Consider the following 14,736-nt stretch of genomic DNA (forward strand, 5'->3'; position numbering starts at 1 on the left):
TTCCTTCCCGCTAATGTTTTTTTTTTTTCTTTCCACTGTCGCTTCATGCTTGCTCAGTATGAGGGATTGCTGCAAAACCATGGACAATGCAGATGACTCTTCCTGTGGCTCTACGGTTCACCAGGAGTGAATGCTGCTTGTCGGGACTTTGATGCAATCAACTGGTTTCCTTATATAGGACATTTTTGACCAATCTGTATAATCTGATTGATTTGACTTTGTAAAGTGCCTCAAGATGACATGTTTCATGAATTGGCGCTATATAAATAAAATTAAATTGAATATATATGTAGATATCTATTTGTATCTAGATAGATAGATAGATAGATAGATAGATAGATAGATAGATAGATAGACTTACGTCTCTGAGATGGTTAAATTTTGTAAGTTTGTACCGACTGCAAACTATTCTAACTGAATTATTAAATGTGGGTTATAGTCCAGACTTGCACGATGCTTTTATTTTATATCTCTGCTTCATTTAAAAACCCCACAATGCATCACTGTCACTTTTAACATGGCCGCATGACCAACCCCCTCACCTCCCCCTCTTTAAACACGGGCATAAAGAGCAACTACCTGGAAATAAACATCGGTCGTTAATATCGGCCCAGTTATGATTTATCGGACCGATACTGATAAGAATGACTAATATTGTCCGATTTCCGATGCTAATGCCGATATATTGTTGTTGATTTCCAGAAAAGTCATCAAAGATCAAAAGAAACCAGCCAAGCTTGTAGATTTTAAGGTTTATTGGTCTGAATGGAGGGAGATGAAGGACTGACTGCATGAACAGGATTAGAGTCCTGGCTCTGGGATCCATTCAGCTTCCTCCCTGCTCCTTCTCCGCAGCACTCTAATAGGATTACGGCCTCCTGCGGCCGTGCAGCGTGTGTTTAAACGTGCTCCCAGAGAGCGCAGCGCTCACCTGCGAGCAGAGCGCTGACGGAGGATCTAAACGAGGGTCACGCACCTGCAGCACCCAGAAGATGAACTCAAACTTCTTCTATCGAACACAGTTAACAGGAAACTTCAGAGCGTTTTGTGCACATGTCCGGCAGACGTGGCCTCCGGTCCCGCTAGAACCTCCTCCGCTTCACGTGGCTGTAGCTGCTGACGGCGTGCTGGCTCTCCTCCAGCTCCTTGATTCTCTGACGCAGAGTCGCAATCTCTTTATTCTTCTCCTCCTGGAAAAACTGCAGCTTCTGAAGGAACACACACGTTTAAATTAAACAGCGAAAAACTGGGTTAATCTTACCACTAAAACTCCCCCCCCGCCAACATCTGCTGCCTGTTTCAGCTCTTTAACCTGACGAGGTGCTTCATGTTTATGACCATCTGTACACTGCAAAAACTTAAAATAAGTAATATTTTCTTAAAATTAGTGTATCTGTGCTTGATTTGAGCAGGTAAATAAGATGATCTGCCAATGGAATAAGACTTTTGCACTTAAAATAGGAACAACTCATCTCCATCGTCTTATTTCAAGTGCAGGATGTCTAATTATCTTATTTTAGGGGTCAAAATACTCATTCCATTGGCAGATAATATTATTTACCTGCTCAAATCTAGGACAAAAACACACATTTTAAGAATATTTTACTTATTTTTAGATCAGTTTTTGCAGTGTAACCTGGGGCCTGAGCGGCGTCAGAGGTTGTGTGTGCACGGCTCACCCTCTTCAAGACACTCTGAGGAAGAAGGTTGGATCCATGGAGCTGCTGCTGCTGCTGGCTCCTCTGAGCTGAATTCTGAACCCGAGCCAACTTCGCACCAAACTGTTAAAAAGCACACAGAAACAAAGTGAAAACAGGTCAACCTGAGAGCCTTCTTGGTGTGGAAGGAAATCAGCATCTTCCTGTTCTTCTCCATCTTCACCTCTGATCAGAGTTTCTGCCCTCAGATTTAAAACCATTTTTATTTCTGACTTATTTTAGACGCCTCTAACAATCTACTTTCTGTCGCCGATTATAGAAAGTTGGCTGTAAGCTTTATGTAAAGGATGCACTTGCGGCAAAAAGGCTTTCACATTTAAATTAAATTAGTTTCTAAACATTTTTGCATGTCAGAGGCTTTTCCGGACTCGAAATTTCAAGAGTAGTCAGTTAATTTTAGACCATTTCTGTAGACTAAATAGAAAAGGTTGCATTTTCTGCCACAATGGTTGGATGGATTTAAAGAATATAATTCAGTATCCAGATAGATAGATAGATAGATAGATAGATAGATAGATAGATAGATAGATAGATAGATAGATAGATAGATAGATAGATAGATAGATAGATAGATAGATAGATAGATAGATAGATAGATAGATAGATAGATAGATAGATAGATAGATAGATAGATAGATAGATAGATAGATAGATAGATAGATAGATAGATAGATAGATAGATAGAAGCGATTTATGTAAACAATTGAAATGTAAAACAGTGTAACAATGTAAACAATACAAGACAAGAACTTTTACTTTTGCCAGTTTTTCACACTTAACAAAACATTTTAAATAAATTCAAGACTTTTTTTCCCCCCAATTGTGAAGGAACCATAAATTACATTTATTTATAAAGGGATCTGAAACTCTAACATCAGAACCTGATACAACACTAAACATAATCAAAAAGCAATCATTGAAAAATAGTTTAGGGAGTGGTTATGACGATTCGTCTTCATTGCTTGTAACATCCAAACAACACGATGACCTCCAGAATAACCCGTTCATCATAAATTAGTTAAGCTGGTCCGTCCCGGCCCGTCCATGTGCCGGAGCGTGTAGTACCAGCGGGTGTCAGCAGGGGGAGCTGTGTTAAGGCCTCACAGAGGGCAGCAGCTGTAGCTCATCTTCATGGAGCACCAAACCATAAAACTGAGCTCCACCCTGGCTGTAAACAACCCCAATCAGCAGAAGATGTCAAACTAAACGGTTTCTCCTTACGGACACATAAAAGGGGGCGGGGGACGTTGTACTCTTGGGCCTCCAGGCGTTGTGCTGACAACCTGTAATTTTTACAGTAGCAATCACATCTTCTTTTTCTTAGAATAATCCAAAAAAGAAATTCTTTAAATTTAACGAGCACCAGAGATTCTGAGAATGGAGCAAAGGAGCATGATTGCACAGAAGCTGGAGGTGTGAGTAAAAACTAAACAAATATGGATCTAATGAGTAAAACAATAACAAAGATACTAGATAGAAATGCGTTATAGTTGGGGAACTAAATACTAGTTGCTAAATAATAACACAGTAGGCTTTTGTACCACCATAACAAACGTCTTAGCTTTTCGCTGACCTCCATCTGTAGCTTGAGGAGCTCACTCTGCCTCTCCCTCTCCTGCTCCTTCAGCCTCATCTTCATCTGGTCCAGGTCCAGGTCCTTCTCCTCCAGCAGCCTCTTCATCTCAACATCTTTAGCTTTCACTGGAATCGCAGCGATCAACCTTTAAGGAACACTTCTGAAACTGTTGCCTCGGCAAAAACATCATCAGATCCGACTTTGTCCAACTCTGCTCAGACACTCTGATGAAGATGAGAGAGTTGCGCTGCTAAAAGTGCCGCGGTAAAGTCTTTGGTTTGTGAAAATCAAGACACATCTTCTGTCTTTTCTGAGAAAAAGTAACAATTTTACTGGAACTGTCTCAGATGAACTTTAACGCGATGTGGTGGGATTTTACACGACGCGTCTACATGAAAAAGAACGTAACTATAAAGTAGAAAAGGCTTTAATAATAGGATGAAAATCTGAAAAGTGCGGTGTGCTATTTAATGCAACACGTTGTGGAACCACCTTCAGAAGTAGCTTCACCTACAGCGTCTTACTTGGTCAACTGGGTCTGATGCTAAACAACTCAAGCTCAGTCAAAATGGACAGAATTAGGTCCGGTGTAGGTACCAGATCGACTCAGGGTCCTGCGCCTTCTGATGATGTCACTATACATGATTGGTTTAACGTTTGCACAATTGCGCAAAACATTGTGATTGGTCTGCACAGCTTACTGAAGTAATTATAGCGGGGTGTAGGTTTTTATTCGAGCGCGGGATTGCGGTTTGTAAACGGACAATTTTACGAAGAAATTCTCCATGGTCCCTGCGCCTCCCGATGACGTCACATTATGGCAACGCCACTCAAACAAACTACATAGAGCCCGCGGTCTGCATTTGTAACGAATCAATTTTATTAAGTTAATTTAGCGGTTTCTTTTTTCTCAAAAGCTTCAGGCTTAAAGATGAACATAGAAAATGTATGATAATCAACCCACTTTAATTAATAAAAATGAGGTAAAATATTTAGGTATAATGATTAGCAAGGACCGCACTGGAAATTATAGAACAAACATTCAAGCCATTTTACGAAAAAAATCAACAAATATTTGACAGTTGGCTCAATTTTTGGAAAAATATTGTTAACAAAAACGGAAGGGATAGCCAGATTAATTTATCCAGCATATATCTTAAATATACCAAATACTACAATAAAAAAATAATTAAATTCATCACAATTTCATCTGGAATAATAAAAAACATGTGATCAGAAAGAATGACATAGTAATATCAGTAGAAAAAGGAGGAATAAACGTTATTGATTTTAAAGTGATGAATGCAGTGATTAAATTAAAATGGCTGCAGACTTTTATTAAAAAAGAGTTTATGGTTTATTTTCCCTTCACAACTTTAAAAAAAAAAAAAAAAAAATTGGAGGAAGGAAATTTTGTCTTAAGATGTAACTTTGATCCGGCAAAATTACCGATTAAATTGTCAGACTACCACAGAAGCATTCCAGAAAGATGTTAAAAGTTTTCATGTCTCGATTAAGTTACTGGAAAATAACCGTAAATTAACAAAATAAAATTGATTTGTGACAAATGGAGACCGCGGGCATAATGTAGTTTGTTTGAGTGGATTTGCCATATGATGACGTCATCGGGACGCGCCCGAGCCGATCTGACCACCCGAGTCAATCTGGTACACTGCAAAAACGGATCTAAAACTAAGTAAGATGTTCTTAAAGTTAGTATATTTGTTCTTGATTTGAGCAGGTAAATAATATCATTTGCCAATGGAATGACCATTTTGACCCCTAAAATAAGATAATTAGACATCCTGCACTTGAAATAAGATGATGGAGATGACTTGTTCCTATTTTAAGTGCAAAAATCTTATTCCATTGGCAAATCATCTTATTTACCTGCTCAAATCAAGGACAAACACACTCATTTTAAGAACATTTTACCTATAATAAGTTCCGTTTTTGCAGTGTACCTACACCGGGCTTGGACTGGACTGTTGTAACACATGAATATTATCAGGCTGCAGGTTCAGGCTGGTTCTCCTGCTGGAACAGGTAGACCTCCAGGACTGTCCTGAATTCATCTCCATCCATCTTCACGTCAGCTCTGATCAGCTTCTCTGTCTCTGCTGGAGAAGAGGATCCAACAATAAGCTGCTCCAACCAACGTTTCTCTGGGGAGATTGTGTTACTGGCGACATCTTGCGTTATTTTTCTGCCACACTAAGCACTCAGGCCAAAACGGTTAACTTCATGATGGTCTCCAAGATGCTGGTTGTTCTCCATCAAACCTCTGAGGCCAGAAACAGAACAGCTGGATTCATACCGAGACGAAACTACAATCAGTGCGCTTTACTTAAAGGGCGCCAGGATAAAAATATACATCCCACTTTTCAGATTTATGCCCTAAACATCATAAAATCATTTTCCTTTCTACAAAAAATGACTACGTTGTGTTGATCCATCATGATAAATGAAATAAGGTGTGTGGATGTAGCATAATAAAACTCTGCTACCACATGTATATTCACATGTACACTGTGACTTTCTCCTGCATTGTCTACATTTAAATTGTTTTACTTTTAAATCAGTGCTGCACCTTATGCTGTATTTTAAATCTACGGTAATTTACAAGCTGTATTCTTGCACTAATGCTCTTTGCACAATCAATTTCTGCACATAGAAATGGTTTTAAAAATACTCACCTGTACACTGTGACTTCTCCTGCATTGTCTACATTTAAATTGTTTACTTTTAAATCAGTGCTGCACCTCATACTGTAAAATTCAATTCTTCTGCAATTTTACAAGCTGTATGCAACGAAATTTAGTTCTATACGCACTCTGTGCATTCTAAATGACAAATAAAGCTGTCTAAGTCTAATAATGCAAGAAAGGTTCAAGGGGTGTGAATGATAGGCAGAGAATTAAACATAATATTCATTGTGAGGTCAGTTCATGTCGCTTTAAATCAGCCCCCAGCTCATCAGGATTGAACTGAGAGTAAAAAAAAAGAATAAAACCAAGTTATCTAGCAGCTTACTTGTGATATGTTTGTGTTTAAGACGCAGAAATGTCTGTAAACGGCAGCAGCTTTAGTCCTGCTGCCTGTGGGAGTGGGGTTTAGTGAAGCCTTACTCTGCTCCAGCGCCACCCTGTGGGCCTCCTCCACCTCCCTGCTGCACTGACGCTTCATGGCCTCCAGCGCCCCCTGGTGTCCGTCTTCGTCTGCTCTCATCTTACGGAGCAGCTGCTCCACATCAGCCTTTCCTGCCTGGTTACAGGACAAAGAAAACAAAAACAATTCCTGACAGGAGACACTGAGGCCATTATTTAAACCCTGATCTGTCGGAGAACCCCGGCTGCTTGTCTGAATTTATCCGTTTTGAGGCCGGATCTTCTGCTGGTTATCGCTTCCACCCTTACCTCTGCTGTCCTTTGGTTCTCTTCTTTAAGATTCACGATCTCTCTCCTCAGTCGCTCGTTCTCCACTGAAACAGGAACAAAAGTAGAAGGTTCCAGTCCTGAAACTTCGTCTCATCATAACACGGCCGTATTTGAAATAATTCAAATGAGCTTATTTAGTTAGTTTCAGATCTTGGCTTTATGAGCTGTCGATATTTCAGCTTTTTAAAAAATAAAAATAAAGAGTTTCTGCCCTCAGATTTAAAACCATTTCACTCAAACATCATCTCTGCAGTTATTTCTGACTTATTTAGACGCCTCTAACAATCTACTTTCTGGTGCCGATTATGGAAAGTTGGCTGTAGGCTTTATGTAAAGGATGCACTTGCAGCACAAAGGCTTTCACATTTAAATTAAATTAGTTTCAAAACATCTTTGCATATCAGAAGCTTTTCCGGATTCGAAATTTAAAGAGTACTTGGTTAATTTTAGACCATTTCTATAGAATAAATAGAAAAGATTGCATTTTCTGACACATGGTTGGATGGATTTACATAATATAATTCAGTATCCAGAAAGACAAGAACTTTTACTTTTGCCAGTTTTTCACACTTATCAAAAATTTTAAATACATTCAAGACTTTTTTTTCCCCAATTGCGAAGGAACCATAAATTACATTATTTATAAGGGAGAACCTGATACAACACTAAACATAATCAAAAAGCAATCATTGAAAATTAGTTTCAACCCAAATCTTTAGCAAAGCCGACATCACACCAGATAAATAATGTTTTATCTGGTCAGACCACTGACTGCAGGTACAGACCAAACAGCAGGGGGCGCTGCTGTCACATTTAAAAAGCCTGGATTTTCTGAATGTAATAATGATAATAAATGCAGTTTTTAGCTTTGTTATCTTGGACTACCGGTAATTGCTTTTAATTTTCACAACATAATGATGCTAAAAGTGTCAGTAATATTTAATTTTAAATCAATATTTTTTTCATTATGTTGGAAACTGAAATTTTTTTACATCATTATCCACAAATATCAACATGCCATCCATTAAAAAACCTCTGAATGGACATAAAAGGGTGTTTCTTTAACGATGACAACATGTTTCCCACAGTAGATCTTTATCACAAATTATAACTTGTCTTTTTTCAAAAGGCCAGGCAGCATTTGCGGCTCTGAACCAGTTTAATTCAAGTGGACTTTAGGAAAAATGGCTCTTTAGACTGTAAAGGTCGTTTCTATGTTAGTTTTGTAGTGTCTGCAATACAATAAGTTCATCCAAGACAATTAAAGATTTAAAGAAATCATTAAAAGCCCCAAATTAATGAGGCGATCACAACTAGACGTAACGCTGTGACTTTATCCGCCTGTTTCCATCTTTGCCTCAAGCTTCTGTTAGATTTTTCTTGAATTTGAGGTTCACTGACTGGGTTCCTGTTACCTCTGAGGTCGCACTGCTCCTGCAGGGTCTGCTGCAGCTGGTCCACGGTGACGAGGAGGCTCTCCTTCTCTGCAACGTGCTCATCAAAATCACCAATCGTGCAAGGGCTGAAAAACTGTTGATGCTCCTCACAAACATTTTAGCTTCAGGTCTCAAAATAAAACTGCTGTGCTTCTCAAAAAGCATTTCATTTCTAATTAGCTCCCTTTTAATTTAAATGCAAATAGTTGTTACTGACTGCAAATGAACCCCGACGCAGTAAAAGAAGGAAAATAAAAACCTAAAATATCACAAAATCAAAGCCTCTCCACACTTGGTAGTGAACTGTTCTGTCATTTGGCAAAAAAGAGTCACTAGAGGGAGACATAAAACACACGTTCAGCTGAAAAGAAAGGCTGAACTTTAAAATAACACATACTCACCATCTATTAGACTCTCCTCCTTATTTAGATTGAATTTCACCAGTCTGTTGGACTCCTCCAACCTGATCTCCAGCGTATTTTTGTCACAATTAAGCTCTGTAATTTTCTGTCAGAGACAATAAAGAGAAAATGCTTAATTCAATAATAATTAACCCCATAAATCAGCACATAGAATAGTAGAGTCCAGGTCACTGCAGTCTAGTTAGCTCTGCTTAGGGCTGGACAATAATTTAATAACAATGTATGTCGATGATAGAAAAAAGGGTCAATAAAAAGTTCAATAGAATAAAAGTTTTCCTTCCTTGTGAATTCTAGTGATGTTAGTTAATATTATAGTCATTACATCCTCCCAACCAATCACAACGCAGACCCAGGAAACAAGCTCCGCCCCCTTCAAAGAGTTCAGAGAGCACGTGTTCTTTTTTCTTTTTAAGAACTTGGAGTTTTGGTAAAAAGTTGGTTGAATAAAGGGTTGAGTTTGAATTCAGTGTTTGTGTCTTTATTTAAAAGTAGGTTGCTAAGCAACAGCATAAAATGGGCAGGGCTGCACTTAAAATATATGTTTTGAATTTGTTCCTGTAGTTCATCATTTATATTCATGCGACTACGTTCCAGGTACTTTTCCAGACTCAAATATCCAGACTTCCTCAGTGCTCCTTTAAAACAGGTCATAAACTACAAAGACGGGAGATCACAACAACTTTTTTCCACATATTCTTATAAGGTTGAAAGAAAAAAAAAACAGGAAATAAAGACAAGGCTGGGTGGATGATAAACAGGTAGAGCAGGGGTGCCCAAAGCGAGGCCCGGGGGCCGTTTGTGTGGCGCTCCAACTGAACTTTAAGAAAAATTTGGACGACCAGCGCTGGTGGCTTTTTGCAGATGGAAACTTTTTATTTTGAATTACAGTAAATCTATTATAGACAAGTTCAAATCATACAATAGAATGTTTAAGTTAATGTTAGGTACAACACAAACGTTTGCTTTAATTTCATAGTATAAATAGGGTTGAATGGATGCACGTATTGAAGGAAGGATGGATGGAATATTTAGACCATGGGACAGGGTATAAAGTCCGAAAAAATAAAATTATTTCCAAGGTCTATTTTTATTTTTCCTGAGCTATCCAGACCTGGGAAATAATAAAATCTAATTCAAGACATGAGCTAAGAGACCATGAAGCTGGACCCCACCCAAAACAAAAGTGTGGATTTATTTCATTTTTCCACAAAAATAGATAAAAGGACTTCATGAATAATAAAACAACCCGTGTTATAGATTCTTAGCCTTATTAGTTCAAGTTCATCAGGTTTTAGTATCCAGGGGTCCGTTCTTCGTACGTCGCTAACTCAGTTAGCTGGATTTCATTGTTGACGATTTGGCATGATCTTGGATCGTTTGGTTCTTCGAAACTCATCCCGGACTTGCTGTCATAGCAACATGTGCGCAAAGTTGAGCCTGCTCCCGAGCAGGTTTATTTCATGTAAACAGGATTAGATCGTAGCGAAGAAGATAGGGAAGTCTGTGTCTAGCCAGCGCACTTGGACCACCTAGTGGCAGAGGAAGGGACAGAATTGTGGAACACCATTTTTTTTATGTTCAATAAAATACGAAACAAATAATGCTTTGTTCCTGTCGTTTTATTTAAACAATTATTTATAAAGAAAAGTCAGCAAGTCATTTTTTGCCTGCAGTAAGAGATAGTTATGTAAAGTCAGTAATACTACTGTGTGTAAAATGGTGTATTAGAATTTATTCTGAAGGTCCTTTTGAAGCAACTCGATCTCTAGTGCAGTTTTTCTCTTTTTCACGTTGTGGAGTTCAATTTCTCCTCTTAATTTGTATTTTTTTTTTCAGGTCAAAATACTTTTTCTTTTGTTGAAGATGCTGTTAATATAGGGAACAGATGGCACCTTGAGTCATTTTGTGAAAAAAAAGAAAAAAAGAAAAAGGGTTAAACATGTAAAAGTAAAAAGAACCCGACTTTTTTCCCAGGCTTCTTATTGGTGGCTGTTAAAAACAGACAAACACATAATTTAACAGTGGCTTTTAAAAAAGAGGAAGAAGTTGCTTTTTAAAATACAGTATAATAATTAAAGGCAATCATTTTGTAGAATATTCTTGTACTTCACTTTTTTCCCCATGTTCTAGTGGCTCCCATGGAGGCTCTGACATAAAAGAACTTAGTACTTATGAAATTATTAAAATACAAAAAATATATACTGTAGAAAGTGATAGAAACATCTATCATGGACAGTATTTACAATTTAATTTGTCTGTTGCTGTTTGCCAGCCCTCTCTCCTGGTTTTAGCAGACTTTGAGATGTTCCCTGTCGTTTTAATTGACTCAAATTCGGCATAACCTTCTTTTAAAAGCTCTGGTTCTGCTGGGAGAGAAACTGTGGGCGTTCTTTGGCCATGCTGAACAGCCAATAGCAGCGCTGCTGATCATTGTTTCTACTATCGATACATTTCCCCTTTTAAACAAACGCATGAATGCGCAGTTGTCTCAGATAACTAAATCCAGCCATACTAATCGTAAACAACAGGTGTGTTGGAAGAACCCAATTAGCCGTCTTGGATGTCTCATTTGATCTTGGATGTTTTAAAGCAACATACGAAGAACGGACCCCTAGACTTTAAACTAGAGCTGATTTCAGGTAGCCCTGATTGAATACAATAGAAACTGAAGACTTGGCCGTTTACACGGACCAGCGTTGTGCATTTAGCATAATGTCGGATAACAATATGTATCTGGTTTTATATGGGCAAGCTAACTAAAACAATAAACAGACAGTAAGACATAAAATATCAAAACAAAAAGTAGCTCAGTAAAACAGAAGTTTTTATATAAATGCACTTGCAAATGTTAAAAATATAAAAGATGGTAAGTGTGAACGAAAAAAATAATTTCTTTCTGTGTGACGTTATCACTCAGGTGACAAGTCTTCGTCCAAATTTATCTAGCTAAGCTAACTCTCACCTACCTGTTCCAGTTGAGCAAATTCCGCCATGAATCCATCCAGTTTAATGCAGTTTAATTTTGCCATCCCGTTAGATGACAAAATAAATAAGCAAACAAAAGTTTGGTTTCCGTAGTTTTATGAAGTTTGTGCCCAACACAGACGCTAAGCTAACGGCTAATCACAATAACGAACAGCCTTTTGCTAAGAGCGCGAGCGTCTCACCACGGGCCGGGGTTCTCCAGACCAACTTTACAATGACCACTCCCCCTCATAATAGTAATAATAATTTATTTTTTTTAGTAAAATAATTTATTTTGCATAGGCTACATGGAGATACTTTTTTTTTTTAATGAACAGCATACCAAAACAACTTTTTTTAATTTTGGGGGCGGGAGGGGGGTTAAAATTATTGAGTTTTAGCAGTTTCAAGTTGTGTTAATTCAATATTATTGAAAAGTCTAATTATTTCAGTAACACCATTCAGCAAAAGTAAGATACATTATACAAATTATTTACACACAGACTGAGGTTTTATTTATAATATATTTATATATTATATACTTAATTATAATAATTTTTCCACCTAGAGCTTGTGAAAAATTGACAAGATCAGATTATTACGTCAGACCAACAATAAACATTTTAATATAGAAATGTTGGCTTAATAAAAATGTGTTTGATACCTGCTTCTCAGGTACTTTTAATTTGACAAGCCTCACTGGATCGCATCTTCTATATTACTGAATGTGACTGTATATACATACTACTATATATATATATATATATATATATATATATATATATATATATATATATATATATATATATATATATATATATACATGACTTTTCAAGACTTAAAATCGCAATATATTTCAAATATAACATCACTGTGTGTAATATCAGTCTCACAAAGGACTGTTAGGAAAGCAATAATTGTTGGCTAATATATTCCAAGTTATGGACTTTCATGCTAATGTAATATTTAGCCAGTTGATTTTTATGGCAGCAGACGGTCACACTGAACACTAATAGTCTAAAGTGCTAAAATTCTAGCAGTGATCAGAAATATGAAAAAGTCAACATATTTGGAAACTGACATCATGATTGGAAACTATAATGTTGCATTTGAAAGATTTATGTAACAATGTGAAGTCTTAAATTAGATCCCAAAAATGCAGTTACTTAAAAATATGGGTTTTAGCCACTTTTCTGACAAGCACAACAGAATCCCCAGCTTTCAAAACTCAGTGAAGACAGTTTCAGAGTTCTGCGGCTTCATTATTTCTGTTTTAAGCAGTTAACGTGGCCCTTAATCATAGAAGGTATGGAGCCTTCAGGGAACACAGGCATGTAAAGGTTCAGAGAGGAACTGGAAAACTTCTGTGTGGCCTCCGACCACAGTTCAAGAGCAAATGTAACCTTCCAGCAAACTGAGCTGACACAAACCGATACTTTTTGCAATTTTTGGCAAATAGATTATGAATGACAAAATTAAATCATATTAAATGGAAAATAGTATAACCCAAGGTATTTTTTTTAGACATTTTTGCTTTCATTTTTTTTTTATTTTACTTTTTAGACTTGGCCCCACCTGTTTATTAAACTTGGCTAAATACAGTAAGGGTTTGTCTTTTTCTTGATAGGAAAAAAACTTACTTGAACAACAAAATAGAAATTCTTCAAAGAAAACGGGACACCTTTTCTTTTAATAGTGCAAACATCTGAGCTTGTTATTTGGAAACGTATTCTTTTCTACTTTGTTTCATTTAAATATTTCAATCTGTTGTTGAGCAGATAAAAAGAAAATAATTCACACTGAAATTATTTTGCAGTTTACGTTGGAAGAAAATGTCTCTTTCGGGTATTTTTCAACTTGCTGATTTTGGCCCACATTCTGGCCACCGTTGATGTAGAAGCTCCACCAGGCTTTCACGCTGCAGCTTTAACGCTTTGAACTTTATCAAAGCTTTACTTTGCCTTGTCACTGTTGATCAGTTAATTAAGTTGGGTTTTATGTCACGCAAGGACATTGTGTGACATAAAGAACCAGTGTTTGGTTCTGGTTTCACTGTCATTCTCGTTTGTTCTGGGACTCAGATGGATGAGAAATAACAAAACAAGAATAAATGGCCTCTGACGAATCATGGTTTTACTTGATTGGTTCACACTAATAATATAAATAATCAATCACAAGCATGCAAACATATACACATAAAACTGGGAGATTAAACAAAACAGAGCAATAAACTGAAGGAAACTTGTTTATTTGTAACTTTGGAAAATATATGTGGGAGGAAAACACGCCTATTATTCTCACTGTGACACTAAATGTGACTAAACCTGTCTGGTTGACAGGTCAGTTAGGATTACAAAACTTTCTATTATTGGCTAAATCTCTGAATAATAAATCTTGTGAAATCCATATAACGATGTCATGGCTTTGTGAGTTTCTTCCTTGTGTGACATCATGGCAGGCGGAATAACAAGAAATCAGCTTTGGTGCCACGTCCGTCGTGTGAATATCCAGCAGTCTTACCGCTCAAAGTTCATCAGTGGTTCTGCGACACACAGACAAACACGTTTAGGTATGAAACGTGCGAATTAAGCCGAGAAACAAATTTGAAGACCTGGTGAAGATGCAGACTGGAGCGGGTAAGAGATTATCTACATTCACAGTCCTTCACTGACATGGGCTGAAAGGCCACTCGGAGAGGAAGAAGCCATTACTCTAAGGGCAAAATAAACAGTTAAAGTTCTAGATTTTAGGTTTTAGAGACATGTCTGGTGGTCTGATGAAACCAAAACTGTTGGAAAGTGTTTGGTTGTAATGTTCTTTGTTACATTTGGAGCTAAAAGAGAGGATCTTGCTGTGGGAATGTCTTGCCGCAGGAAGGGCCCGGTGCCCTTCACTAAACAGATGATGAGGGAAGAACACTGTGTGGAAATGTTGACGCATCTTCAACCTTGTGGAAGGATTCCCCGAACATAACAGATCTAAAACAGGGAAAGTTTAGTTCAGGTTTAATGGCAGACAGGGAATAGGAAAAGCGTTCTTTTACAGAGTATGAAATGATCTGGTTTAAACTCTTATTACCAATCACACACACAACTCTGACAGCATCAGTTAATACAAATCAATTCGATATAAAAGCAAAACAATTCACAGAAAATGAAAAATATTTTTTCCTTTTTATACAAA

General features: G+C 37.4%; 1 protein-coding gene across 1 annotated transcript; it reads right to left on the reverse strand.

The window, feature by feature from the left end:
• Nucleotides 1-710: 710 nt before the first annotated feature.
• On the reverse strand, nucleotides 711-11,763 carry LOC118563903 (coiled-coil domain-containing protein 152-like). Its single transcript, XM_036140004.1, has 8 exons — nucleotides 11,556-11,763; nucleotides 8,569-8,674; nucleotides 8,147-8,215; nucleotides 6,711-6,775; nucleotides 6,423-6,558; nucleotides 3,292-3,419; nucleotides 1,680-1,781; nucleotides 711-1,208 (listed from the first exon to the last, which is right to left on the reverse strand). The coding sequence occupies exons 1-8, from the start codon at nucleotides 11,616-11,618 to the stop codon at nucleotides 1,083-1,085; spliced, it is 795 nt and encodes a 264-aa protein (XP_035995897.1). The 5' UTR covers nucleotides 11,619-11,763; the 3' UTR covers nucleotides 711-1,082.
• Between the last annotated feature and the right edge of the window lie 2,973 nt (nucleotides 11,764-14,736).

The sequence above is a fragment of the Fundulus heteroclitus genome, chromosome 8, assembly GCF_011125445.2.
Source record: "Fundulus heteroclitus isolate FHET01 chromosome 8, MU-UCD_Fhet_4.1, whole genome shotgun sequence".
Classification (NCBI taxonomy): Eukaryota; Metazoa; Chordata; class Actinopteri; order Cyprinodontiformes; family Fundulidae; genus Fundulus; species Fundulus heteroclitus.

Bases quoted from the DNA above. Each gene is read 5' to 3' on its own strand.
- LOC118563903 (XM_036140004.1), bottom strand. From the start codon at position 11,618: ATGGCAAAATTAAACTGCATTAAACTGGATGGATTCATGGCGGAATTT. The intron at 6,776-8,146 runs GTAACAGGAACC...TTCCTGTTTCAG, and splicing joins GGAGCAGTGCGACCTCAGAG to TGGAGAACGAGCGACTGAGG. The intron at 6,559-6,710 runs GTAAGGGTGGAA...TCCTGTAACCAG, and splicing joins AGAACCAAAGGACAGCAGAG to GCAGGAAAGGCTGATGTGGA.